The 27,374-nt window shown below is 41.8% G+C and overlaps 2 protein-coding genes across 3 annotated transcripts in view; both read left to right on the top strand.

The window, feature by feature from the left end:
* The window catches only part of slc7a1a (solute carrier family 7 member 1a), a 14,782-nt gene extending 4,922 nt beyond the window's left edge, over window positions 1–9,860 (top strand). Inside the window, exons 2-13 of the mRNA XM_008332677.3 lie at window positions 1,238–1,553; window positions 1,635–1,817; window positions 1,938–2,096; window positions 2,240–2,414; window positions 2,502–2,635; window positions 4,105–4,327; window positions 5,669–5,805; window positions 6,017–6,119; window positions 6,801–6,997; window positions 7,091–7,242; window positions 7,340–7,448; window positions 7,901–9,860. Coding sequence (XP_008330899.1) covers window positions 1,367–1,553; window positions 1,635–1,817; window positions 1,938–2,096; window positions 2,240–2,414; window positions 2,502–2,635; window positions 4,105–4,327; window positions 5,669–5,805; window positions 6,017–6,119; window positions 6,801–6,997; window positions 7,091–7,242; window positions 7,340–7,448; window positions 7,901–8,085 — 1,944 coding nt within the window. The 5' untranslated portion in view covers window positions 1,238–1,366 and the 3' untranslated portion in view covers window positions 8,086–9,860. The remainder of the gene's footprint in view (window positions 1–1,237; window positions 1,554–1,634; window positions 1,818–1,937; window positions 2,097–2,239; window positions 2,415–2,501; window positions 2,636–4,104; window positions 4,328–5,668; window positions 5,806–6,016; window positions 6,120–6,800; window positions 6,998–7,090; window positions 7,243–7,339; window positions 7,449–7,900) is intronic.
* Window positions 9,861–10,006: 146 nt separating this feature from the next.
* The window catches only part of mtus2a (microtubule associated tumor suppressor candidate 2a), a 38,011-nt gene continuing 20,643 nt past the window's right edge, over window positions 10,007–27,374 (top strand). The window contains exons 1-3 of one of the 2 annotated variants that reach the window (XM_008332679.3): window positions 10,007–10,787; window positions 20,312–22,582; window positions 23,549–23,801. In XM_008332679.3, the coding sequence (XP_008330901.2) occupies window positions 20,546–22,582; window positions 23,549–23,801 (2,290 nt within the window). In that variant the 5' untranslated portion in view covers window positions 10,007–10,787; window positions 20,312–20,545. Of the gene's footprint in view, window positions 10,788–16,698; window positions 18,928–20,311; window positions 22,583–23,548; window positions 23,802–27,374 lie in introns of those variants that run through there. The other variant, XM_017041955.2, reaches the window with a different exon arrangement.

Here is a 27,374-nt window from a genome sequence, read left to right as displayed (position 1 = left end):
TTTCAACAGGAGTGTGTGCAGTTTTGTGTGTGTGCGTTGTCAAGTCAGAGAGTAATGTGCTCCCAAAGAGAAACTTGTTCCAATTTTGGGATCTGGCGTAAAGCTGCAGGAACTAGTTGTTGGAGGTTTGCAGTTAGCAGCGCTGTAATTTTTACTTTACTCAGGTACTCGTCTTGTACTCTAAGACAGACCTTCAAGTATTAATTACTGGTGAGCTTTATGTATTTGTCCTCGACTGTAGGAGTCATAGGTATGGGTTGTAATACATTGCTTGTTATGGTGTGTTGGGTATAAAGAAAAGTAAAACATAGGAAAAACATGTAACAAAAAGTCCCAAAAATATCACAGCGTTTGTTGAACCTGATGTTGAGTCTTTTCAGTGTTAAAGATGACTAAAAAAATCCTGATGTGTTTTTTGTCTAGAAGTACAAAACACTTTTTAAAAAGAATTTTGTCACAGAAATGTAATTCACAATTGAATTACATGCACAAATAAAACTTTATTAAATAAACTTTCTAGTGACATTTTATTGAAGACATGTGAAATCAGACCATTATGCAACACAGGAATAAATATCTAGTCATTGTATCCAGTTTTATTGTTTTTGACCGGACTTTGTTTCTTTTTAATTTGTCAACATTTATTTTGTCCTTAATAAAACTGAACCAACTGTAGTTTGTCGTGGCCCGGCCTCAGGCTTCCGTTCTGCGCAGCAGTGGTGAGAACAGTGTGTTACAGCCCTGACTCCTCTCCTGTGAGTTGTTAGTTCTTATGTAACACACTCCATGCAGCTTATCCAGCAATGAGATTTACTGAGCTCAGTTTTTGGCTTGCGGGTTACACACTGTGGATTTGGGTGGTGTTACGCAATACTACAGAAAACAGTTGTCGTCCACCAACAATTTCATTTATCGTCAGTGAACTCGTTCCCCTGATTCCTGCAGGGAGACTCTGTCTTTGGGTGATTTGGTTCAAAATACAGCTGTTGTTACTTTATAATAATAATCCAATATGTACAGCAGTTGCAGTAAATTGAGTTTCCAGAAGAATTAAAAAAAAGTCTTTGTCTTTTCTCAGCTGTTCCTGATTTAGTATCACAGCACTGGGGTTTTTATCCAAATGTTAGGCTTTGCATTGATTTGGTGGAGAAGGTGTTTGGATTATTTTAAGACAACTTTGTATTTATGTTCATTTCATTCTAATCTAAACCCATGAATTTTCTCTGTTCTGTCTTAGGGTGCATGTGACTACTTCTCTCCGTGACATCTGAATCCCGGTCGACCTTTTCCTCCCTCCTTCCCGGACCCTTCCTCCCCCATTTCACCCTCACCCTGTCCTCCCTCCCCCAAAGCCAGACTGTCATCCATGGCGCTGGATAAGCTTCGGCGTTTTGGGCAGCAGTTGCTGAGGGTGAAGGTGGTGGACTGTAGCACAGAAGACTCGCATCTCTGTCGATGTCTTAACACCTTTGACCTGGTGGCCCTGGGCGTGGGCAGCACGCTGGGCGCTGGTGTTTATGTGCTGGCCGGTGCTGTTGCTAGAGAGAATTCTGGTGAGTTCAGACGTGTGTTTAGTTAAATCAGAAGACATCGCTGCTGTCAGGATTTCTAACGGATCGTTCTCTCCGCCCCAGGTCCTGCCATTGTGCTGTCTTTCTTGATAGCCGCCTTAGCCTCTGTGCTGGCGGGACTGTGCTATGCTGAGTTTGGAGCTCGTGTCCCCAAGACAGGATCAGCTTACCTTTACTCTTATGTGACTGTGGGAGAGCTCTGGGCCTTTATCACTGGATGGAACCTCATTCTCTCCTATGTCATTGGTAAATATCATGACATTTGACATTAGTTTAGGGCCTAAAAAAATCAACTGTACTGTGTAAACTCTCATAAAATATGGGGTATTTCAGATCATTTCTTCATGTTTCTGTTTTTCATGTCAGGCACATCCAGTGTGGCCCGTGCATGGAGTGCCACCTTTGACGAGTTGGTAGGAAAGCGCATAGAGGAGTTCTGCAAAGAGTACATGTCTATGGATGCACCAGGTATACTGGCTGAGTACCCTGACATGTTTGCAGTTCTCATCATATTCATTCTCACAGGTGAGGAAACCTGCCGTCTAAGCAGATCTCTATATATTTACTAGCTGTATGTTGTTTAAAAAAAAGAATGAAACTCTTTACAACATCTAGATGAGATGATTTTCCAGATCAGACTTTGTCACGTCTGCATTGATGTTTTTCAGGTCTGCTGGCATTTGGAGTTAAAGAGTCAGCGATCGTAAACAAAGTCTTCACATGTATCAACATCCTGGTCCTGATGTTCATGGTCATCTCTGGCCTGGTCAAGGGAACTCTGAAGAACTGGCACTTAGACCCTGAGGAAATCCTCCATGCTTCAAGGGCTAACTTTAGTCTTAAGTAAGAATTAAAATTAAATTAAATGGGAATATTAATAAATCCACTGGAGATTATTAACCAATGAGGTTTATTGTTTTATTCCTCCAGTTTAACCAGTGTCCTACCAACCAGAGAGAGTTTAGGAGCAGGCGGCTTCATGCCATTCGGCTTCACTGGCGTCCTCTCCGGTGCCGCAACCTGTTTTTATGCTTTTGTTGGATTTGACTGCATCGCCACCACAGGTCAGTGCTGGAACAAACCAGATAATACCACTTGCTACGGTAGAGTTGTGTGGGGGTTGGTGTAACAGGAGCTGGATTTGGGACCATGTCAATGCTATGCTTGTTTAAACTTCCAGAAGTGTTACATAAGATGGAGGGGGAGGGTGGCGTGAAGAGAAAAGATGCACTCTAGTGTGTTTGGCCCAACCTGTGGCTGGAAGCCGTTCACTGTAGCGAAGGCCGAGAAACTAAATCAATCAAGATGTTTTGGATTAAGCTGTAGGGGGAGGTGTTTCCATTCCGTTGTCCAAGTCCACACCTGTGTGTCTTCTTAGAGGCTTTATTTTAATACATTGTGGCCTTTGAGTCATAAAACGGGGAGTGTGTCCTGTTTTCTGCCCCCATTCCCACCCATGACATTTCCCACCCCTCTTTTCCTGAATTCTTATTGGCTGAGTGAATAAACCCTGGACTGTCATTTGAGGTTGGCCTGTGCAGTCTGTCTGTCTCTCTCACTCATTCTCTCTTGCTCTCTCTCATACACACACACTTACACACACACACACATTGGCAGCCAGTTCTCTGCCACTATATCATCTGTGTCTACTGTTATTCCTACCTCTGTGAGGACCAGTTTGTTTTTTTGAAGAAGCAGCCACAGCTTTTTAATTCATTTCACTGCAGTAAGACTGAGGAAGTATACAGAACAGATCGTGTTTTCTCACCCAGCTACAAATACAAGAGTGTGTTCTGTGATCCTAGAGTAAAGTTGCCACACAGCAGTCGTCCCACTCCCTGTCCTCATAACACACAACGCAGCCATACATTACATCCTCGAGCCGCGGTCAAGCCCATGACCCTGACCTTCCCGTTTTTGTGTCAACTCACTCACACACACACACACACACACCCTGTCTTTATGAATGGTGGTGTCTTCAACATGCTCCTGTGCACACACTGCAGTGTGATCTCACTCCACAACAAGATGTGAAAGTGGTGTGCTCAGCAGCCACTGCTGTTGACCGACTGCTTCCAAGCTGTGTCTCCGTCTCGTGGCGACACGGGGGGAAAATAAGCTCCTTGTTCGATTGTGCTGCAAAATGCCATCGGGGATGTTTCTGAAATGCATCTGCTTTGCCCAGTTTTAACTTTCTTTTTTTTCCTGTGGAATCCTGTCAGTTCAGCCAAAGGGAGTGGAAGCTGTTGACAGTTTTTCCAGCATTGTCTGTCAGTGCTTTAACACCGTTGCTGAACAGTTCAGAGAAACATACCTTTAGTCAGCAACAACATTACGAACGGATATATTTATATCTAAATTCATTCACCTTGCAGAAGCCTCATGACCCCCGAGTTGGTGCCCACCCCCACTTTGGCAACTGCTGTGTTAGGGTTACTTTCAGAAGGAGAAAGTTTACGTAAAAGTTGGCTCATTTAGTAAAATTGTCAGTTCTGTATAAACTGTATTTCACCGTCTCCCCCTCGTACAATAGGTGAGGAGGTGAAGAACCCCCAGAGAGCCATCCCTATCGGCATCGTCTCCTCGCTGCTCATCTGCTTCGTTGCTTACTTCGGCGTCTCTGCCGCCCTCACCCTCATGATGCCTTACTACCTGCTGGACAGCAACAGCCCTTTGCCTATAGCCTTCAACTACGTGGGCTGGGGCGGAGCCAAGTATGCTGTAGCTGTGGGTTCTTTGTGTGCTCTGTCTACAAGGTAAGAGGTTTGTGTGTGTGCGTGCATGTGTGTGTGCGTGTGTTGAGGTATATTTAGTACCAGAAAGCATTTGATTTCTTAACTGTAATAGAATCCCAGTCTGTGATTATATAAGTGACTGATGTCACCAAAGGACACCAGCTGCTAAATAACTAATATCTCATTATTAGGTGTAAAATAATAATAGACATACATTTTTATAGTATTAGTGATTTAATATTCCATGATAAATTATTTATATTTATATATATTTTTTTAGGTAATGTTGATGAATGTCGAAAGATGCTCATATAAAACATGCACCATTGTCGTATATGAGTCATTGTGTTGGGTATATATCATATGTGCTGTGCTGTGTATATTTATGCATGTGTCTCTTTGTATGTTTTATGGCATTTTCTTGGGTGTATGTGTGGATACTATCGAACCTTGGCTCCGCCCCCGGTAGCCTGCTGGGTGCTATGTTCCCTATGCCCCATCTTATCTGGGTTACGGCCAGTGATGGGCTGCTTTTCAAGTTCATGGCCGTCATCAGTCTCATTACCAAACCCTGATTATTGCAACTCTCACCTCAGGCATAGGGGCAGGTGAGATACTAACACGCATGTTGTAAACAGCACTTATCTACACTGAGGCTACTTTTCACACTGCTAAACCCCGAGCACTGTCAGATTAACCACAGCAGTTTTTTGTTTTGTCAGTGATGTGACTTTTTTACTGTCATAGAAAACCTGCTTTCAAAAAACTGATAAACAACGTGGTGAAATGATCAAAAGTTTATTCTGATTAATCACGAATAATCATGATTAATCATTATCGCAATTATTTATGATTAATTGAAATAATTTGAGATAAATCAACTTTTCTACATATACATTATTAAAGCAGACAGAAATATATATGTGACCAGTCTAAATGCTAAAAATGCTAATATAGAAAAATGCAAAGAAAAATATGAAAAATAAGAAAACTTATTTGATATGATTAACATTAACACTACTTTTTTTAGCCACCATCAAATCCTTCTTTAGTGTCTTTTTGGAAGTGGGTTCGTAGTATTAACTGTCTTAGTGATTTAAGGATGATACAAATACCAAACTAAACTGCATGCTGAAGTAACCAGGATTTTGACATTTAAAGCATGCATTGCACCTTATTAGATACATTTAGAGAGAGGAATTTTGCAAGCAGACAACAGAAATCTCCCAGAATTCCTCAACCTGTTCCATATTTCACTTCCCTAAATCCCACTGCTGTCTTTTGACTCGTCCCCCTGTGTTTTGTTCCGTTTGCCCTAAACCAACATCCCAATCTTCTGTTGTTTTCCCCACTCCGCTCCAGTCTGCTGGGTTCCATGTTCCCCCTACCCCGTATCATCTTTGCCATGGCCCGGGACGGCCTGCTCTTCTCCTTCCTGTCCCACGTCAGTGAGAGGAAATCCCCAATAACAGCCACTGTGACTGCGGGGGTCATGTCTGGTAAGATAAATACAGGAGGGGTTCAGGGAAACGATGAGTGACGAGGAGTAAAAACAAAGTCCAATGTGTCCACTGTAAAGGTTAATATTGGCAAATAAATAATTTTTTTCTGCTTCTCTCCACCGACCCATCCCCCCCACCCTCTCCTCATCTTCTTCTTCTTCCATCTTCTTCTACTACTTGTCCTTTTTCTCCTTCTTGCTATTTTGAGCAATCATGGCCTTCCTGTTTGACCTGAAGGACCTGGTGGACCTGATGTCAATCGGGACGCTGCTGGCCTACACCTTAGTGGCTGCCTGTGTCCTGGTGCTCAGGTGAGTTGGGGGACAAGCTGCTTGAGGACGTGTACAAAAAATCTGCCATTCTCCAGAATCTGCACAGATATATTTATAGTTTAAACATGACGCCCAAAAAGTCCTTTGAGTTCTTGGTATGTAATTGGAACTGCCAACATATAGAAAAAAACCCTTCAATTTCTTTGAAAAGATTCCTTTCACAGAGCTCATGTCTAAACCCAGCTTTAGTGTAATTTGCGTGAAGAATGCTGATAATCAACCATCAGTGGTGGTCACAGCTCCAGGCTGAATTTAACAACTGTGGGAAATGGTTGTTTTCATAGTATCACATTGATGGAATGCTCTCTGTGCATTTAATAATGGCTACCTAAACCAGACAAAAAGTCAATTAAAATGAAAAGAAAAGTTTTATGAATCATTTAAACTGTATGTGGCCCTGCAATGGGCTGGTGTTGTGTCCAGGGTGGACCACACCCTCACCTGTTGACAGAAGTGGCTCTTGCATTAGCAAAATAGGTCAAAGTAAAACCATAAATAATAACCATTAAGAAGATGATGTAGTAAGAGCTAATGCTAAGAAAACATTTGCATGTTTGTAGATTTGAGACCTGGTTTAATTATTAACATCCAATCCATTTGTTCAAGCTGTTCTCTTTTCAACCCAGGTCACTGTTCTAAAAGTTTGTTTGGTTTTTTCAGATACCAGCCGGAGCAGCCCAGTCTGGTGTTTGAGACCCAGGAGGAAGGGGAGATGAGTGATGGTATCAGTGTCCCCAGTATGGGCATCCTCCCTGGTGTGGAGGAACGATTCAGTGTCAAGTCACTGCTAATGCCGTACAGCCCTGAGCCGTCGTTGATGTCAGGGTCCGTGGTAAATGTCTGTACCTCGATCATGGGTAAGTTCTGTGCGCAGGATTAAAGTTTCTGTACAAATGACTTTTGTCGAGCCAAATCAGGAATATTAAAAAAAAAATCTAAACGCTCTACAGGGGTGTTGATCCTGATGTTTAGCGTGCTGGCAGTGCACGGAGGTTTTGCTCTGTGGAACATCCCCACCCTCGGCCTCATCTTCGCCGTCTGCCTCGTCCTTACCTTCATCATCTGGAGGCAACCTGAATGCAAGACAAAGCTTTCTTTTAAGGTTCAGATTCAAGAATTGGAGTTCCTCCATTTTTTATTCAAGTCCCTCTATTTTAACAACCATTTTAAATGTACTTTTCTGAAATCGTACCTTCCAGGTTCCACTGCTGCCCTTCATCCCAGTCTTCAGCATGTTTGTCAATGTCTACCTGATGATGCAGCTCGACAGAGGAACCTGGATGAGGTTTTCAATCTGGATGGCTTTAGGTAGTAATACTGAGTTACTGAGAACTGCACTACATTATCATCAGTACAGGTTTCACTAACATACAGTACATGCTGTACAACCCTGCAGTAAAGGTTGATGATTGTTGGTTTTTCTATTTTTGCATTTATTTGCAGAAACTGTATGAACTTTTTAACCATTTTGTCAAAATTCAAACTTTAAACCCAAAAGAAGTGTTGATCGTTTCAAATACCAATCCTACATCTGACCCAAGAAAAACCTTATTATTGCTGTTACTGTAACCAATCAAAATGATGTAACTATAAATATAGAAAAAATGTCAAGATGACATGTTTTAAATGTGGAAAGCCATAGTTCTGACTGTGACTCAGAGGTGAACAGAAATCTGAACTGGTATTCATCTGAAACAGAGACACATTCTGTATTTACTTTCTAACAGACATAGGTGTCGTTTCTCTCCTGACCTCTGCAGGTTTTGCCATCTACTTTTTCTACGGTATCCATCACAGTGCAGAGGCCTCTACGAGCCACTCATCACCGGAAACAGAGATGACCTACTTCAAACAGGACCACGAGTCTGAGTCTCTGGCACAAGAGAAGGAGGCTTTCCTCCACAACGGCATCACTGCTGAGGAGGAAGATGACGGAGACTTGTAAAGTATAAGAACATTCTGTGGACATTTCACTCTCACTTCCCTGACGCCAGTCTGTCTGTGCAGGAACTTTTCTGAAAGGACAAATACCGGCCCCTTGTTGGCAGTGCACAGTGTTAGAGAGAGTAATATAAATAAATTTGACCTGAGATTCCCAGACCCGCAGTGTTTCTCATCAACAGACAACTGGTGATAAAACCCGTTTAATAACAGACCTTCAGTGTCCATAAATCGTGGGGCAGGAGGGGGGTTTGTAGATACTCGTGCTTCCTGTCACAGATTACACACATCTAGATTAGACTGTGGGCGTTGACGTGGTAGATCTGTTTCTTCTACAAAAGGCTGATGATTTGTGCAATGTTCTTCCACTCCCTTGACTGTCAGCTTCCAGCATCGTGTCATTGGACTTGAGGTCCAGCAGCTGCTCATTGTATCTTGAAATTCTGAAGGAGAAGGATTCAACAGAAACGCGTTTGAGTTTTAAGAGAGCGTCAAGATGTAGAGAAGCTTCGATATTTCTTCAGCCTCACATTAAGTCGGTGACTCTTAAAGCATCGAATGGAGGTGATGTGGCATCGTCTGTCCACTGGACATCACAGCATTGTTCACTAATAGTTTCCTCCTGAAGCTTAGCAGGCTTTTTACAGTATCTCTATATTTTAAAATAAAAATGGATTTGACAAAAAAAAACCACCTCTTAATCTTGATATAACAATTCTGTCAGTATTGACTCCAAAATCCTGCCACTTGTCACAATTGGCCAGACTAGATACATTAGATATATTTTTGTGTAAGTAATTATATATTTGACAAACATGTTTTTAATCTATCTTCAACCAGCGCTCATATATATCCCATGAGAAGAAATTCTGCTTCCCCTTTTCCAAAAAATGAATGACTTCTTTATTTCTGACATTAGATCGTGGCCCCTTCACTGTGGTTTGGGAAGTCTTTTCAGCAGTGTAATGTTGTGTATATACAATGTTGTGTATATTTCTTGTAGTAAATTATTTGTCATTTGGATTGTGGGCTTTTTGTTACTGTGAAAGTCTTATGACTGTGGTGCAGCTTGTTGCATTTGTAGCTCTGTGTCTATATTCCCTTGAAAGCCGTACCTGACCAACGATCAGCCTTCTTACTAACTCTTTTATTTCAAATACAGGAATTAAAAAAAAAAAAAAAACTATTTCATGAATTACTGAAAATATATGTTGTGTACATTTGACTAAGGATTGTTATATTTTATTTCTATTAGGTTTTCAGAAATGGAGGTAAAGTAAGTTTTACAGATGTTTTATGCCTTACTTGTAAGTATATGTAAACACTTTTATGTACATATACATATATTATATGTATACATATATGTACAGTTCATATATGTACATATATTGTATGGATATATGTACTGTATGTTTTTGTTAGTGTGTTTTGACCTTCAGTGTTAACCTAGTCAGGAAGTACAAACCATAATTCCTGTCCAGTATTACTTTTCAATAGGTTGCGTAATTGCCCTTTAGGGCTTCTCGTTTACACACTACACACCATTAGACACAGTCTGAGACACAACATTTACTTTATTTCGTTCTAAAAAATGACCCACAGCTGTAGCTTTGCAGTTCACACTACAGTTCAACTGAAGAGCCCAGAGTAACTCGTACTTCATTGACCTCCTGTAAATTAAGATTTTCTATTTTGTTTTGCTGGTCAGCTGTGCTTTTTGTTGATGTCTGGAAGTTTCAATGCTCAATTCTTGTAAATAAAAAATAACTTGTAAAATTCCACATGTTTGCAGTTTACACAGTGTTTATTGTCACAGCGAGGACCAGGTTTGTGGTAAGAAGAAATGTTTCTTTGCTTACAAAGATGTTTTCTACTCACTCTTTTTTTCTTCTCCAGGTGATGTCATGGATGCTCTGCCCAGCGCTGCTTCAAGATTGCCCTCTGGTCAGTTCTGTCCATTCACAACTTCACAACACTGAGGTCTTTGGTTAAGCCCATGTTCACTGAGATGATTTAAAATAGGTGATTTTTTTTTATAGTTCAAGCAAGTAAATCATTTTATTCAATTGAGTTATTGTTTATAAATTAAAGCTTAGACGTAAACATTACCAATGGGCTCTAAGGGTAGTAGTCAGCACCTGGGTGAATGTTTTCAAAGACGTGAATAACTGATATTACAAATGTTGGTTCAAATCTGACGAGTGATGGTCACGTGATGGTTCGTATGATTGATAATTATGAACATTATGAACATTATGAACCTTGATAATTACGAACATTACACAATTCATTTTCTCCTGTTTCTATTTCTTTCTAAGTGTGACGTTGTGATTCTTTTGAAAGTCTGCTGCAGTGGCTCTGTCTGCACCCAGAAGTTGCGGCCTTCCCTATGACGTAGACTGGCATTAACTCTCATAATCCAGCAGAGGGCGCAAAAGCGTTGGATGTTAGTTGGAAGAGAAAGCAGCTGAGCTTCTGAACATAAGGACGCTCTGCGAGGAGTCGGCTGCAGCATCAGTACCACTCCCCCTCCTACAACTCTCCTCCTGCTGCTGCTGCTGCTGCTCTCCTCTTCCTCCTCCTCCTGTCCGCAGCATCCCTCTGTCTCCTGCAAGAGAGAGAGCGCGAGAGGCGCATGTGTTTTGTTTTGCAACTCCTGCACTGACCGACATTGTTGAGTGAGAGCAACACCACAGGAAGCTGAAGGTAAGACGCACATGGTAGAAACATCCTACTGGTGTTTCTGTTTTAATTCTCCAGCCTTTTCTATATTTGTTTATGTTTAACTTTATATTGAAATATTGATTATTGATGCTGTTGATCCGGCTGTCGTTCGTCAGTCTCAGAGGAACCGGTCCGTGACTGTCTGCAGACGTGTATCACGTCCGTCTGTTTGTGCAGAATGAATTCCTAGTTATGATAATGGGCAACTTGTTCAGAGCGGAGACTGGAGGAGCGGGGAACTGATGTGATGGATGGAGCAGGTCGAGTCTCTGTGGGAGATGTTAGTGATCAGCCACAGATTATGTCGGCTTTAGACCCGAGTTCATGATCTACTCTGCTCTAAGGACACGAGGAACAGTTTCGTAGAAATAATGTGGTTATTTTTTTTTTCCGCCTTTGTTTGGATGTCTGCCGTATTAGATGATCAGCTCAGGGGGGAGTGTGGTTTGTATGGCAACGTGAAAAAATCAGCATGCGTATGTTTTGTTGTGTTGGTATGTTTTAATTTACTCCTGGAATACTATTCTTTTTATTTACAAATATCTTAATATGACTGGTTTGTGAAGCATTTTCAAGTTTAAAGTCAACACATCGTAACCTTTGGCTTTAAGATACTCCATTACACTGGAACTCATCTGCATATTTACCTTGAGGCTACGTTTCAGAGTGAGAGCAGGAGCAGGAGGAGGAGGACCGATCAGAGGACATGTCTTTCACACTCCACCGTCTCCTGCCTTGATTGATCGGTGTCAAATCATCACTTTGTCCTTGAGACCTTGTTTGGCTCAGACTCTCCTGACGTTCTGCCAGCGGCCTTCCATCTTTGTGCTGCTCTCCCACCAATCACATTGTTTGGTTTTGGGCAACACTTTCTAAAATGTGTTTGACTGGAGTCTAGATTGTGATGTGAGATAACATGAGTGGGAAGTCTGCTTTAAGACTCAGCTTTAGTTCTGGTTTTTTTTTTGTTTGTTTGTTTGTTTTTAAATCTTGCCTTGACGTTGGATCAAAGCTGGCCATGCCGATCCTGTGGCCTTGGCTGGTCTGCTGCAGCTGCTGCTCCACATGCTGATGCATGCCTGATTGATTCATTACATCTGACCTTTGCAAAGTCTGAAGTGGGATCAATTCATCAGGTCTTTGCAGTTTGAGGGAGTGTCGTAGAGAAAAGTGTGTGTGTGAGATGGAGAAAGACAGTGTGGGTTTAGAGTTAAGTGTTTGTGTACAGGCACTTCTCTATGTCTGTGTGTGTGTGGGTGTATGATTGTGCAGGTAAAACAGTTTGTCATAAGTGTAGAACACTGGTGAGACCTTCAAGGTCATTTTATAGAACAGAAGAGAAAAAGAAAGGTGGGGGGGAGTGAGTGAGGTGATGGGGAAAAAGTATGTCACTCTGCCTCCCACATATGTTTAATACATTATTGTTTCTTATTTTATGTATTACTCATTACTTTAGTTTGGGTTTTTATTTTAAACATTTATACAAACTTGTTTAAATAAGTCTTAAAAATGGGAATGATGGCTGAAAGACGCTGCAGATTTAGGAACTCCTTGAATAGTGCTAGAATGTTCCCTGGTGAAAATGAGTGGATGATGGGCATTTTAATAAATAAGTGTGGAAAGATTTCACCTGTCTTTGTTTAACATGATGATGATGGTGATTTGCAAACAGAAGCAAGTGTGAATGAAGTGTCAACACAGTCAAATTCAGCTGCCTTTGTCTGGAGGAAGGTGGCAATGAGCAGCTGAAGCTCCGCCCCTGCAGTCAGACAGGACGTCAGAGACACACCTCCTTTTACACACACACAGACAGAGAGACAGACAGACAGACAGACAGTAGTCAGTGTGATTTACTGTGACTCCTAACAGTCTCCTGAGTACTTTATGGTCCTGGTTAGTAGTTTCAGCTCTAGGGTCTTTGTCAATAGCTATTCCTTTTAGAGGAAAATATACAGTGTGGCATGATGGGAGATGGCACGCAAAGATGGAACACAGCAGTCTTCCATTTTGATTGTTCTTTTGTTTTACTCCAAAAAAAATTAGATTGACAAAACAATATCGTCTTCAGACGATTAAGACTGAAAGAGAAGAATGTTTTATTCATGTTAATTGAGAAACAACCTCCATTTTTTTCTTTCAATTAGAACTCAGTTTAACTTTCAATTAGTAGATGTAAGAATTCAGCAGAGAATCTTTCTGAGCTTTCAGTTTTTACAAGCTCTTTCGCCATATTTAGCTTATTTTGTTTGTATTTTTAAATATCGACCAAAACCTCTCCTTCCTATTATCCTATTTTCTTCTTCCTTCTCGTTCTTTCTCCATATTTCTTCTTCCTCTTTCGGCTGCTGCCTCCAGATGTTGCTACAGTGGATCATCTGCCTCCTCTACTTTTCACCAACCATGTCCATGTACTTACCCACAAAACTCCTCTTCTTCTTCTTCCTCTTCTCTTTTTTTTTCCTGGCAGCCGTCTTTCTTTACTGTTATATAATGTTAAAAATCAGAGTTAGGAAGTGTTTTAGGATGGAAACTGCTGCCAAATGTTCATGACTGTGAACTTCGTCACTGCCCTCTGTGTCATCAGAGAAAGTTCAGTGAGACTTCAAAAGTAAGCCATACTGTACATTAATGTTGTCGGGAAACACCATCATGTTCTGTGGGTGAGAAATATATATATATATTTTTTACAATCGTCAGCAATCTACAGACTTTATTAGGCAAATTAGTGCAACATAAACCGTGCATTGTTTTTATGAGGGCCGGCCTGTGAGAGCTGTGCTTAACTTAACCCTAACAGCTCCATGTAATTCACTTTTACGATAGATTACTACATTATAGTCCACTCTTCGTCTGCGGTCTTCCTGCAGTTGGTCCACTCTCCTAAAAATACACTAGAAAAGTCAGCAGTAATGTGTTTGAATCCCATACCTAAGCCACATTCATCTTTGATTTCTCCACGGGCCTCCTCACCCCATCTGCCCCACCTCCCTCACCCACTTCCCTCCATCCAGTGTAAACAATCACCTTTACAGCCCGGCTCATATCGTTAGCTTCTTCGTCACGTCGTCACCACAGTCATCCCAAAACCCTGAGCTCACTGCATGCTGCGTTCACCTCTGCCTGATCCTTTACCAGTGCTCCCTCCCCCACTCCCCCGTGGGTATCACCCCTCACACATCGCACATGCATAAACAGGCTTACACATTACACCGCAAATTACTAATCCTCTACGCCAACAAGACCCTGTCAACACCTCGTCTCCTCAGAGCATCATCTGCTCCTCCTGTGATATTTTCTTAAAATAAACTGAAGTGACTCAGCCGAAGTTGCGCTCAGCATTTCTTTGTCTGGCCAGTCTCACCTTGGCAGCTTCGTGTCTGTAGCTGCGTGGGTCTGTGTGTGGGACTTTCTCTCTAACAGCAGCACAGAGAACGTTTCCACTTCTGCCGTCTTTGTCTGCAGCTTCTCTGGATGTGGATCAGACATCTCTCCCTCTCTTTCTCCCTTCTTACCTCTCTGCCCCCTCCATACACTTTTGCCCACCAGCCATGCAAGAGTTAACATTTTCTCTGCGACAGGAGTGAGGGTAGTGGGCGGAGGGTCTTTGCTAATAACAATGCGGTGCTTCCAGCAACCAGCGTGGACAGAAATCCTTTTTCCTCCTCTCCTCTGTGCCATCACTTATATGTAGCTTTGTGTTTTAGCTGCAGAGCACAATCCAGCCATAAACACACGCCTCACATCTCTGTGCATCCCATTCATCTTTCTCCCAGACTGCAGTGGACAGTTTTATTTCTTTTCATGCTTGTCTGGTGTAATCTCCCTGAGTGGGACGAGGTTTGGTGGAGGTTTTCTCCCTTTCTTGACCATATGTTATAACCTTCCTAACTGCAGAGCATCAACACAGCTTCAACAGCACAGTCAAACCAGACAGTGAAGCCAGAGGCATGTCTGGTCCCTGTATTCAACATATGAACACACAGACTGTTCACAGGTTTAGTGTCATTACATCCATGTCCTCTATAAGTCACATTCCTCTGCTGCTCTGTCTTTGTGTGCGACACCTGCAGTGTGTGTACGTATGTGTGTAAGTAGTCAACAAAGCAGCTCTACGTGCACGTGTTATAGCTCTGTTTTTCCCCCCCTGCACTGACTCTAAGGATGCTGGTGGATGGAGGGAGTTTTATTATTCCTCATTTTGTCCTCTTAAATCCACTTACTGAAATATCGCCTTTGACTGACACTCATCGCAGCACCACACTCTGTCTGTCTGTCTGCAATCAGGAAATAAAGCTGCCTTTATTGCAGATGATCTGATTTTCTCAGTCTCCCTTTTCTGTGTGTGCTGTGACCACCCACGCTGACCCAGGATCCCATAGAAATCCTGTTAAAGTCCCCGCTGACATAGAGTAATTCCCCATGGAGTATAAAAGCAACTGCCACAGCAGGTGGGGAGTGCAGTGGTGGATACAGGCAGAGGGGATGGATGAATAAGTGATTATTTGGGTGATGTATTCGACTGCTGTTTCATATATAAGGGTGAAAATGGCATTGATCACCTCACCCTGTCCTGACCAACTGTGTGTAATCGATGGGATTGGAGAGCGTGAGGTGGTGGGAGGAGGGGGTGAAGGGAACCTGAAGACACAGACTTAAAAAAAAAATCCTATTAATTTGTAGTGAAACTGAACAGTAGCTTAATACTTGTATAAAAACAGATCAATTGTCAACAGCACAAGGATTTTACTTTCTTTCTCTTTTTTCCTTTTTTTCCCGAGCTGACACCACCTAGGTGTGCATGTGATTATTTCTTGACGCTCTGATATAAAATCTGAGGCAGAGTTTAGTGGATCATTACTCGTGTAATTTCCTCCACAGGATACTTTTATGTATTTTGCAAAAAAAACCAAACACATTTTATCTTACTCCTTTGCTATTTCTGTCTGTGTATACTATAACTGAGCAGGGAGAAGAAAGAATGGGGGATAAAAGAGTCCCTTCCAGAGACTCCCTCCAGGGTTTATTCTGCTGGATCATTGTATGCAAATGGAGAGATTTTTTTTTTCTTTTTTTAAGGCAATAGGAAAATTGTGTTTTTGTTTTGTTTTTTTTATGCTCATTTCGCACCCATAAATGTGTAATGTATTCATGCAAAACATGTTCACAAGTTCACACTGCAACAGTTGCAGCGCTATCATACATACAAACACACACACACACACACACACACATTACCACCACAAAGCAGCCGGAGGTGAGAGAACAAGGACGGGCTAGAAAGTTGTCATAAGAGATTAATTACAGGCAAAGACAGCGCCTGTACACCACGGTGTTAGCATGGATTTCCATCTTTAAGTGTAACTGCTCCACTTAATTTTAATGTACATCCTTGCACCAAATGTGATTATGTTATATAGGCAACACTCAGGAATCATAAATTCTGATTACACTTATCGCCGCGGCGTCCATTTACATCCCCTCCATCCCATATAGCTCCAGCACCAGTGTGTGGGAATGTACGAGCGTGCACATGTATGTGTGTATGGATGAAAGAGAGGAACCTGTGCATGTGTGTGTGTCGTTGGGCTTCCCCTGGGACCATACAGCTATAAAACCTGTCTGCTCTCCAGTGGGGGAGGAGAGGAGAAAAGCCCCAAGTGCCAAAGACAAATGTCGTCTGTAATAGTCACATGTGCTGCTGGTTGGACAACAAAGACCCGGTGGGGAGGTGTGTGTGTGTCTGTGTCCCTTTTGGTGTTGACGTGCTGGTGCATGTTTTTAAAAATCTGAAAAGCTTAAAAAATATGTATGTATATAATTATATATCATACATCTATGTGTATATTGTATATGTATATAAATCTGTACATATATACACAAATATATACATATATGTATGTTTTTGTGTATATGTATATACAGTATGTGTGTGCATATACTGTATATGCATATGTATATACGTGTGTGTGTATATATACTGCATGTATATATAAACTGCAACTACCATACTGCTTATACATTTGTGTACTATTTTACTTCAATCATCGAACGTCACTGCTTTTCTAACACAGACTCCTTCAATCCAGTATATACTGAGTATTCATAGGTTTCTCATTAGGAGTAATTAAGAACTCGTCAGTGTTGTGTGTCAGTCAAGGATTTGCAGTAAGTATAGACGTGCATTCTTCCCTTTAAGGTTTTTCTCACTCACCCACTGAAGGATTTTCCTGTGCCTTGTCTTGTGGAGGTTCAGATGTTGTTTACTCTTCCATCAACATAGATTATATCTCTTGCCATCTGCAAGTGTCTTTTCTTCCCACCTCATGTCTCGCCCACACAAGTGCTTGCTTGCTTTTCATATTCATAGAAAGGGAATACATTTTAATTTTTCAGAGAGAACATTAGTCTGGATAAAGAAGAGACAGCGTTGATGGAAAGGAATAAAAAAAACATCTGTGGAAATATGGGAAGCCTTGGAGAAACACCTGCAGTTTTTAAATGAAAATTCTGTTTCTATGCCAATCTGTAGAAAACTTAGCTTTCAGCTTTTTATTTGATGTCATTTTTAATAGAAAATAAAGACACTTTAGAAATCATGATGCTTTTTGAAGGAAACATAATGATATAGCATAACTTAATTTTTTTTTCCTTTTTATTCCTCCTATTAACTTAAGAGTGTTGACATGGCTACAAAATTGACTCATGTTCTACTTGAGAAGGACTAAAGCAATTACCAAAGAAAAATATATAATAATGTTAACAATGGTTTGTGAAGTAATCTATTTTTTAAGCACTTTATCAAACATTTACTATGGTAACTACGATTAAGCGTGGTTAATGGTTCCTAACAACTAATTGGTAACTATCCCACTGAAAATCACTATTGAAAGTCCATGACTGAATCTGATCCCAACTCTGCTGTCGTCTCCTGCTCCATGCTCTTGTCATTCCAGTGATGGATCCATCTACCTGCAGAGACGTGACGGCTCCTGTGAGCAGCGACTGCTTTCATTTAATCTATTTTTAGGTCGTGAGTTCACATGGGAAAATGATGCAGGGCAGAATTAATGCATGAGCTGTGACTTTAAAAGCATAAACTGACCTTCAGGGCCAGCGCTGCCAACGCTACCCTTCTTACCGTGACCTTTTTCCCGCTGATGGAGGATAGAGGAGTCGGGATGGGCTGTCTAGTTTCCATTTTCTTTGGATATGGCATCGCCATGACAACAGTAACAGAAATGTTTGTTTTTTTTCCTCAGGTACTGTTTTTCTCCCCAGAGGACTGAGAACTGAGTAGTTACTGTACTTGTCAACTTGTGCCTCCTAGAAACAAAGCCAACCTTATTAGATATTCCAGCCCAGTCGTCCTGTTTGGCACAGTTTATATTCAAATACAGCTTAAGGTTTTAGAGTCAATATAGAAGTTACTGTGTAATTATCTGGTAAATGTATCCTATTGATACAAACTGATTGTCATAGAGAGGTGATGAAGACTAAAGTGTAATTTTGGCATACATTATTATTAAAAATAATTCAGCTGAATCATTCTTAAATGAATGAGAAAATAAATTAATTATTTCAATAGAAGATCGGGTGTGTATATGTGTGGGGGGGGGTCAATTTGCCAAGTTCAGCTTTATATAATACATTTTTTCACAGTATACCTTTCTTTTTTACTCTGACAATGTGATGATAGAAAATTGCTTCTAGATATAAACTGAAGGCACAAACTAAGCTGAGAGGAAACCTTAAGACAAAAACCTAAAATTTCCTAAAACTAAAAATGTTCCCACTCTTCGCTGCCCCAGAAAACAGGGCTGTGTTTTTCTGTTGACTGCTGATATTCAAATGAGCTGAAAACCACTCCAGGTCATAATGTAGTGTATGAATGTTTGAAAGTTTCATAGTGTGTTGAGGCAGTTTTTATTTTTTATTTGTAACGAATATTCTCGCCTCCTTTCATGTGTTTGCAGGCCTCGCTCTAACGGTATTTGTCAGCTGTACTGTGAGCTGATGTTCTGCTTATTGTGGTTCAGCTTCTGTGACCGAGCTCAGCCTCAGCAGTGCTGCCATCAGCATAAGCTGCGGTGCTTCATCAGTGCCATCATCGATCCACCACCAGGTCCTTCCTGAGCATTCTCTCACCCTCTAATATTCACTGGGTGTCACCCTCTCTCCTACCCTGCCATCCGTCTCCTTCACCATCTCTTTGAGCCATTTTTAATTGGTTTAGTGCTTGATAGTGTGCATTAGCTGCAGGGTAGAAACGCCAAGGCACAAAAAGAGAAATGTGTATCAATTTCTTTATTTCTTAACAGTGAAAAGATTTTACGAGGATGATTCATTTAACAAATTCTTTTTTTCATATTTGTAATGTAGTTTTAGGTTTGAAATACCAGATTGTTGAGGAATTTGTGGGAGTATTTTTAGGATGACCTTGAGGATTGTTTACTCTCAGAGTCAGGTGGCAGCGGAGCGGCATCAGATCCAGGAGCCACAGGCAGTGGAAGCTTAGTCTCTGAATTCTCTGATAGCACTGCCAGAGGACACATGGAGCAAACACCTGCTAATGAGAACACACTCCCCCTGCTGCACATGTAATTAGAAGGTGGGAGTTTCATTGGAAGTGTTAGTGGAATATTCACTGTGAGGATCTGAAGACACATACATATGTGAGGAATATACATGATTAGCATTTCTGGCTAAATGGACCGGTTTATCTGCCCACATACTGTAGATGGTATACAGCTGAATATCAGGATGAAAAAGCAGCAGCGTTGCCTTCTTTGGTTCAAATACTCGTTAGAATCAGAAAAAAAAACCGTCATTAACTCTAAATTAGTAAATTTAACTAAACCTCTGATATCAGCGAGGAGCGCTCCAGGGCAATTACATGAATATTTGGTGCCACTCTGATTAAAGCGACTGCAACCAGACCCTCGCTGACAAGTTGTGGTGAAAACTCCCAGATATTCCCCTCCCATCTGTTCTTCTCTGGCACATATTTGTTTGAGCTCACCTACAACTCCTGCAAATTATTTTTATTCTAATTTGGAGGGGTTTCATCCCGTGAACATTTGGAATGTATTTTTACTGCAGATGTTTTTATCTCACCCTCTTCCTGTTTTCCATCGGCTCTGCCTCCTGAGAGAAAGAAAAGCTCATTACCAATCACTTTGCACCCTTTCCCTCTCCTCTTCTTGTCTTCCTCATCAGCCATTCCCTTGGTGATTCTGACACTATTTTTTTTCTTCTAACAGCCTGCACTCAGAGCGATGCTAACTTCTCTCATCAGTTACCTCGTTTCTTCTTATCCTACTTGCAAACTCTCATCTCCGCTTCACAGTAGGAATATTCTTTTCAAATGTAACCCTGCTCTGCAGTACAGTCAGGTTTCCTCTGGAATACACCCAGTATTTTACTGCTTATTATATTCACTGCAGTACCTGTTTCCTGTGATTGTGAGATGTCTCACTCACTGTTTCCTTTTGTGTTTTTTATTTCAGATTGAACAGACGTTTCCCCGAAGAGCTAAACAGACAGTTTACTTACTTATGGCAACAGCAATAACAGCAGTAAACTAAACTGTATCAACACCAACATTTTATCGCTAAAATGCTCAACTAACAGTTTGCCGACTCCAAAGAGAAGAGACACGAGCAAAGTTATATTTGTCACTCCATAGATGGCTTCTGCACCCAAGTGTCTTTAAGTGATTCAGTCCAAACTCTCTGTCCAGCATGAGCATCCCGTCGAGATTCCAGGGAATGAGGGTGAGCGTTGACAGAGGAGATAGGTTTGTAAATAAGCTATCATCTGGAGACGATAACGCCAATCAGTTTACGTCTCTCAGTGAAGAAGAGGACAGACGGATGACAGGAGACACTGGATACAGTACATGTCCCGTTCCTCCTTTGGTGTCTCAGAGGGACTCCCCTGACAAGTTAGTGTTCTGGGGCTCTGAGCACAGGGAGTTTGAGATCTTGGAGCATCAGGGGATTCGTACCTTCTCAGAAAACCAAGATCAGGAAGAGGATAATGAGGACCCGGACGATGAAGGGAGTTTCAGAGATGGAAGAGATGACGGACCCATGTCCATATCTTCCAGTTCCACTGCCAGCTCTGCTTCTATTGGCCACAGGAGAAATGACAATGACAGCAACAAAGTGGAACGCAGAAAACAAAAGTATGAAGATGTGCCAAAAAGGATCGCTTGTCACAGCACTGAAGAGTTAGACACGTGTGTGTCAGGCTCAGCAGAAGTCAACGTCACCCGATCAGGCAGCGAGAGGCACAGGAGAGGTCTGAAGGAGTCCAAGTCAGAGACAAACGTCTATGTGTCCAGTTTGTCCGCCGCTGTCCTCAGTGGGAGTCTGTCCAGTGCACTGGATGGTAGTGGAGAAACACCGTCTCCCGCCTCTCTGTCCAGCAAGATCCACCCTTATCCAAATGCCAACAACTCTACCTCAGCTCAGACCAGGAGAAGGGCAGTCCCTGTGAATACAAACCAGGTTTCGCCATCACCACATCCTCAGGAGAAACAAGACTCTCTTCAGTTCTGCAGCCGGGATCAGATACAGCAGGAGGGAAACCCGCAGAGGAGTGGCACATCCTCTGACCTGGGGCTGGGCCAAAGGAGAAGAGCTGGGTTTGATGAGAGGGTTCTGCCACCAAGACGCCAACAGCTGGTCCGACCTCTCTGTCAGACCGAGGTGGAGAGAACCAGGAACTCATCAGAGTTCAATTCTAATCAAGACGAGACAGATCAGACTGACAGCCCCAAACAGACTCTAGATTCGTACAGCAATGGTTCGAGCAGAAAGTTAACAAGATCATCGTTACGTGAACCCTTAGATATCTCTCACCTGTACAACACGTCTGCAGTTTCTCAGCCCAGACAACAGAGCCAGACAGTCAGGAGAGAGGTTTCACCTGCATTAAAACAGCCAGCCTCAACACAAGGTCAGAGTTCAACTTCCCCTAACCCCTTCACCTTAGAAAGGCGACCTCAGACTCAGTTCACCTACAGGAGAAACTGTTCCAGTCCCAACAGGACTGGAGTTGAATCCAGGTCATCGACTCCTCCTTCTCCTCAGTCTCCTCTTATGACACCGCAGGGCTCACCACGGAGACAACCTTCCATGTTTATTCTTTCGAAGAATGTCTCTGGAGTGGTGAGACACGTTCCTTCAGGATGCAGCCCTGCTGTGAATACACCAGCTCAGGGCCATGGCAACAGTTGCTTGAGAGCACCAGTCAAAACTAGCATAAGCACAAGCGGAATCCCCAAAGCGCCTCTTAACAACCAGCAGGGCTCCACTTATTCTCCCCATAACCCCAACCCCAAGGACAGCTCTCCGTCTCCAAAACTGAAGCCCAAAGGAGTTCGCCCTAAAATCATCACTTATGTCAGAAAAAATCCTCAATTCAAGCCTCAAGCGGCAGACGGTCATTATCAGGTGTCCTCTCTGCCGTCCCGGCTTTCAGCGTACGCACAAGGACAAACTCCAAATTCAATCAAAGGCAGCTCTAAAGAACCCTCCAAGCCTGAGGCCGCCCCAGTCCTCAGTGCCTCCAATCTGCACTTCGAGAAGTGCCGTCAAGACATGCAGTCAAACGTCTTCCCGTCAGGAGTGATGAGCAGGAGCATCAGGCCGCCGGGACACGCCAACACAGTTCCTGCCACTCACTTGCATGTCATGCCACATGCACACAGCCATACAGCTCCTCCAAACCTGGGCAGCAAAGCAGACAACTTTTATGGGGCGCAGTCCGAGGTGAGTACCACGTACCATTCTTTTTTTTAACTATTAGATTTCTTTGCATTTGGCACAGTATTTTTTTCTGTAAAACTGTAAAATCGTGTTCTGGAAAATTTAGGACTGGTTAAAAAATTGATTCGAGCCATCACAACTTTTTACGCACAGAAAGGTTCAAAAATTGTACATTGTTTCTGAATTTGGGCCAAAATTAATTAAAGTTTTCCATGGATGTCAAATACACATTCATGGGTACTGTTTAAAACTGAGGTATGTCTAATGAATTAATGCTGCACACTTGGAAGGTTCCTCAGAGTTCAGAAGCTGATTTTCCATATACTCCCACTCTGCACACATGCAGTATTTTTGTCTTTACTCTGCACATCACCGTCCCCAGCTGTATTCATATCTCCTATACTACTGCAAATTACACGTAATTGATATTACATGTTTAGCGCTGCAACTAAAGCGGCTTTACGAGCATTTTTTTATTAATTCAGATTAAATGCTTTTACGGAGCATTCATATTCATAATCCCCTGAGCAGCAGTAGCGTGGTGGAAAGAAAAACATTGAATGTATGCTAGAGCATGGAAGCCAACAACTCAAAGGGCTTCCCTTTGACAATGTGTGTACAGTAGGACTGACACCTTTACTCTGCAGCTGCACCGGTGATGTTAAACTGTTTATCACTGACACATTTGTTTTATTCATGAGCCTCGATCTGTGAAAAATATTATACTATTGCAGCCAAACATTTGGATATTTTTGATGTTAAATGCCAGTTACATTACACTTCTAGTTTCCTTCATGTCTTTGTGGAATTTATGGGTTTTTTTAGATAATTTTGAAAAAAAAAAAAACAGAAATCTGAATGTCAGAGTAAAATCATATCACAATTGTGGTGGAGCAGAAGGCATTTCACAATTCAAATAGAAAACATAATTTCATCACACACTGAGCAAACAATGATTTTTATTTCCAGGTAGGAAGATCTGCCAGTTTTAAAGGTTCCTCTGCGGAGGAAGTTCCTCAAGCGGTTGTTCCTGCCGGAGGGACCGGCAGCCTGCTGCGGTCCGGCAGAGGTCTGCGTCTGGGCCTCGGAGCTGTTAACCGGACGGCTGCGGCCACAGCCAAAGGCAAAGGACCTGGTCCAGATCAGAGGTCAGCTCCAGTCTACAACCAGCCAGTCCAACCTGTCAGCCCGGCAACCAGCCTGAAACCCCAGGGAAACACAGGTAAATGACCTGTTTTCTTGCCTCAGGTTCTGGGAGGATTTGTTTTCTGGCCTGCGATAAGGTTTGCTTATCAAAATTCATCCTGATGTGATTGGTACTCTCTATAAAACTGAGTACATAAATACATTAAATGTGGCTCACACTTTCCTGTCACCATCACTGAACACTGCCTTATTCAGAGGTTGCACACAAACACGTCTCACGCACACACTCACACCTGAGGTGAGATGTGGGACATAGAAAGACTGTCATTAAAATGATGAAGTAGGAAATTTACTCATCATCTTTGCACTCTGCTGGAAAGCCGTGGCGTTAATCATCACACATGCATATTTGATCCGTTCGGTCCCTGCCAGTGATAAACCTTCATGTGTAAATGTAGGAGCAGCCACAGAGTCACAGAACCTAAAGCTGTGCACACAGAAGTGATCAGCTCTGTGTTATGATGTGGCAGGCATCCTCATCAGAATCCCAATTAATACATACGTGTAGCGTCAGAGTGCCCCTCGGCCCTCTGGGAAGTTGGGGGGCTTTGAAGTGCAAAGCAATTAATCGTTGAGTAACGTCAGTGTGGTTCTGCTTGAATCAACTCCGCTGTACGTTACTCACTCTGCAACAGTGACACCTCATTTAAATACACTGTGTAGATATGTTTCTTTTAATATATACACAATCATACATCTATATCTATCTATCTGTATATATACGTACATGCCTATATACATACAAAATATGTATATATTTTATATATATACATTGTCATATATAGATACATAAATACACACATATATTAATGTATATTATATATATATATATATATATATACATACATACACTGTTTAATACTGTAGCCACAATGATGAATTTTAATTCCAGCCAATTAACCACATTTATTTTTGTCCTGTTAATGACTTTTTCTTTCTTCTAAAAGCCAAACGTATTCACTTTGGCTTCATACTGTGCATGTGACTAATTTCGCCATGTGACTATTAAATTGCTGTCAAATTACTGAAATCTCTCTTGTAATTATGGCGCGGGTTCTTTCTCCCTCTGTGCGCTGCTATGATGATGTGAATGGTAGAACAGGACTTTATTGTTCAGTCTGCCTCTGCAGGTTGAGGCTTTTATTTTGCCTTTGTACGGCGCTGAAGCCCCTGTGCTTTGCTCCAGCAGAGCTGCAGAGATTGCAGTGCACTCAAGTATCACATTTAATAACATGCAATTTAACGGCTGGTGGAGAGAATCTGTGAAGCTTTCCACATCTCACCTGGGGTTGTGACGTCTGTCTGTGCCCCCGCTCCGGTCTGCTGTTTAATCTTTTTGGGTTTTTACAGTCGTCAGCATCTGTGATGTTTTCTTGCTGCATCCTTTAGATTTAGCATCTGCATTATGACATGTCAGCTGTAGAGGTTGTTGAGAAGCTGAGGTGTTTTATGTCTGAGGACAATGAAAGTGTTTCAAATGTAGACCTCTGTTGTTCAATTACAGATATTTTTTTCGGCCAAAACAAGAACAGCAGTGGTATTGCTCTGTGAGGAAAACAATTTAAAATCGCAGACGCCCCGTTCTGTTATCATAAGTTATATAAAAAAAAATGGGAGGAGCAGGAAATAGAAGAGTAGAAATAAACGCTTGGAAAATATGGATGCAAACACAAATCAGAGGTATGCATTTCAGCAATCATGGAAGTAATTTGCAAATATGGAAGTAACTAGAAAAAGGGACACAAGAAGCACAAGAGGAACCAGAAGTGACGAAAGAAAAGGAAAAAAAGAAACAAAGAGAGGGTGAAATGAAGGGAGAAACAAAGGGAAGCAGAAGTTTTTGCTGTTACTGTTGAGGTTGTGTTAAATAATGCAGATTTCCATGAAGTCGTGGTTTTGACTCATGGTATGTAATCCTACAGAGGGTATTTGTCAGCCGCTCTTATCTCCCTGGTCTCTGAGTGGACCAGTGGAGTGGGGCAGGTGAGTGAAGAGAGGCAGAGGCATTTATCTTTAATGATCCTGACCTTCTCGTCGGAGAGGGATAACCTATTTTGTCTCTCTCCACCAACTGTTTCTCCTTCACTGATGTGCTGGTTTCCTACAGCAGGCAGGAGACGAGGACTGCCCACCTTATCTCTGCAGCCAGCCGGGGGGGGGGGATAATGGTCTTCTGCCAAACCTAGACCCTTTAATGCAAGCACGGGGATGCCAAAATGGGGTTTTACCCTGTGGGTTTCAGTGTGTGTGTCTGTGTGTGTGTGTTCATGCCTGCACTCTTCATTTGTTTTGCTGCTGGAATTCATTTCCGAAAAAGCAGTAATTCTCTGCATCGCTCACTAACAGAAGCTGCCATGATGGAGGGATGATTGCTTTTTCATCCCCCTCGTTTCTCCACTCGCTTCCCTGTCTGTTCCGCCTGGTCGTCTGTAAAGACGTTCATTTCCTTCACTTTTTCAGTCCGACTCTCCTTTCACCCTCTTTTTTAATGTAGTATCCAAAAAAACGGTATCTAGGTCAGAGCTTTAAAAGATTCAGACTGAGTCGGTTTAATGCAAAACTTCATTCACAGAAAAGTTTATGTGCAGAAAACTCTAAAAGCTGACATCTAAGCCTTTGTTTTCATGAAGAGGTGAAGTTCTATTGGTCAAATAAACAATAATACAGAAAAGCCCAGAATGGTTGAACTCCCTCTTTGTATTAGATACACCAGTGGTGCTGAGGATACGCAGAATACATAACACATTTACATGATGTTAACATTTTTACCTTATGATTACATTTTAGCTCTATTTTCTTGCTGTGTTTTATGTGTTAGGCTTGTGTTAAAATGTAAGCCTAATTTTGACATTTTCCCTAAATGTTTTCATTTTTCTCATTGTCATATATTTTCACTTTATTATTACGCATTTGCTTAGTGATTTCTTTACATTTCAATCTCAGTGTTTACAATTTTTTATATTGGTTAATATATCTTGTGACTTATATCTTGTGACTTTGACATTTTCCCTCACTGCTCTGCTGTGGGCCCGTTCATCAATTCATGCAAAAAACAAAAACGTGCTGAACCTCGGAGATGGCAAATAAAGTCAATCTATTTTATTCTACTCTATTCTAGACTGCAGGCAGGTCAGATTAAGATCACAGATTAAACTTTAATTTTTTGGTTCATACCACCAAAGGTAACGTATTAATAATATTTAGAGCATGTTTGTAAAGAACGACATCATTATTTCTGAATATATTCAGGAAGTTTCGCAGTTGTTTTCCATAATATAGTTGCTGTATGAAATGACAGACCAGTGTTGACTGTGTGTCGCTGGACCACGGCCCAGTCTGTTAGCGGTGCCAGATCTAAAAGCAGCAGCAGCAGAGTGCTATATTATGATTAATGTCTCTGTTGTTGTGCGAGTGGACCGGTGCCTGCTGAGAGTGTGGTCAATACAGAACCACGAGTGATTCATGGGGGGGAATAAAAGCATCACGCCGTCTGCATTTATTTTTTTTGCCTGTTAGCATGTGCTAATGAGTTTAGAGCTGTCACTCAAATGTGTGTGTAAAGTCTTGTAAATCCTATAATTACGTGTTT

The sequence above is a fragment of the Cynoglossus semilaevis genome, chromosome 19, assembly GCF_000523025.1.
Source record: "Cynoglossus semilaevis isolate Cse_v1.0 chromosome 19, Cse_v1.0, whole genome shotgun sequence".
NCBI lineage: Eukaryota > Metazoa > Chordata > Actinopteri > Pleuronectiformes > Cynoglossidae > Cynoglossus > Cynoglossus semilaevis.
Note: the sequence above shows the minus strand (reverse complement) of the source record. Positions and strands in the feature narration are given on the sequence as shown.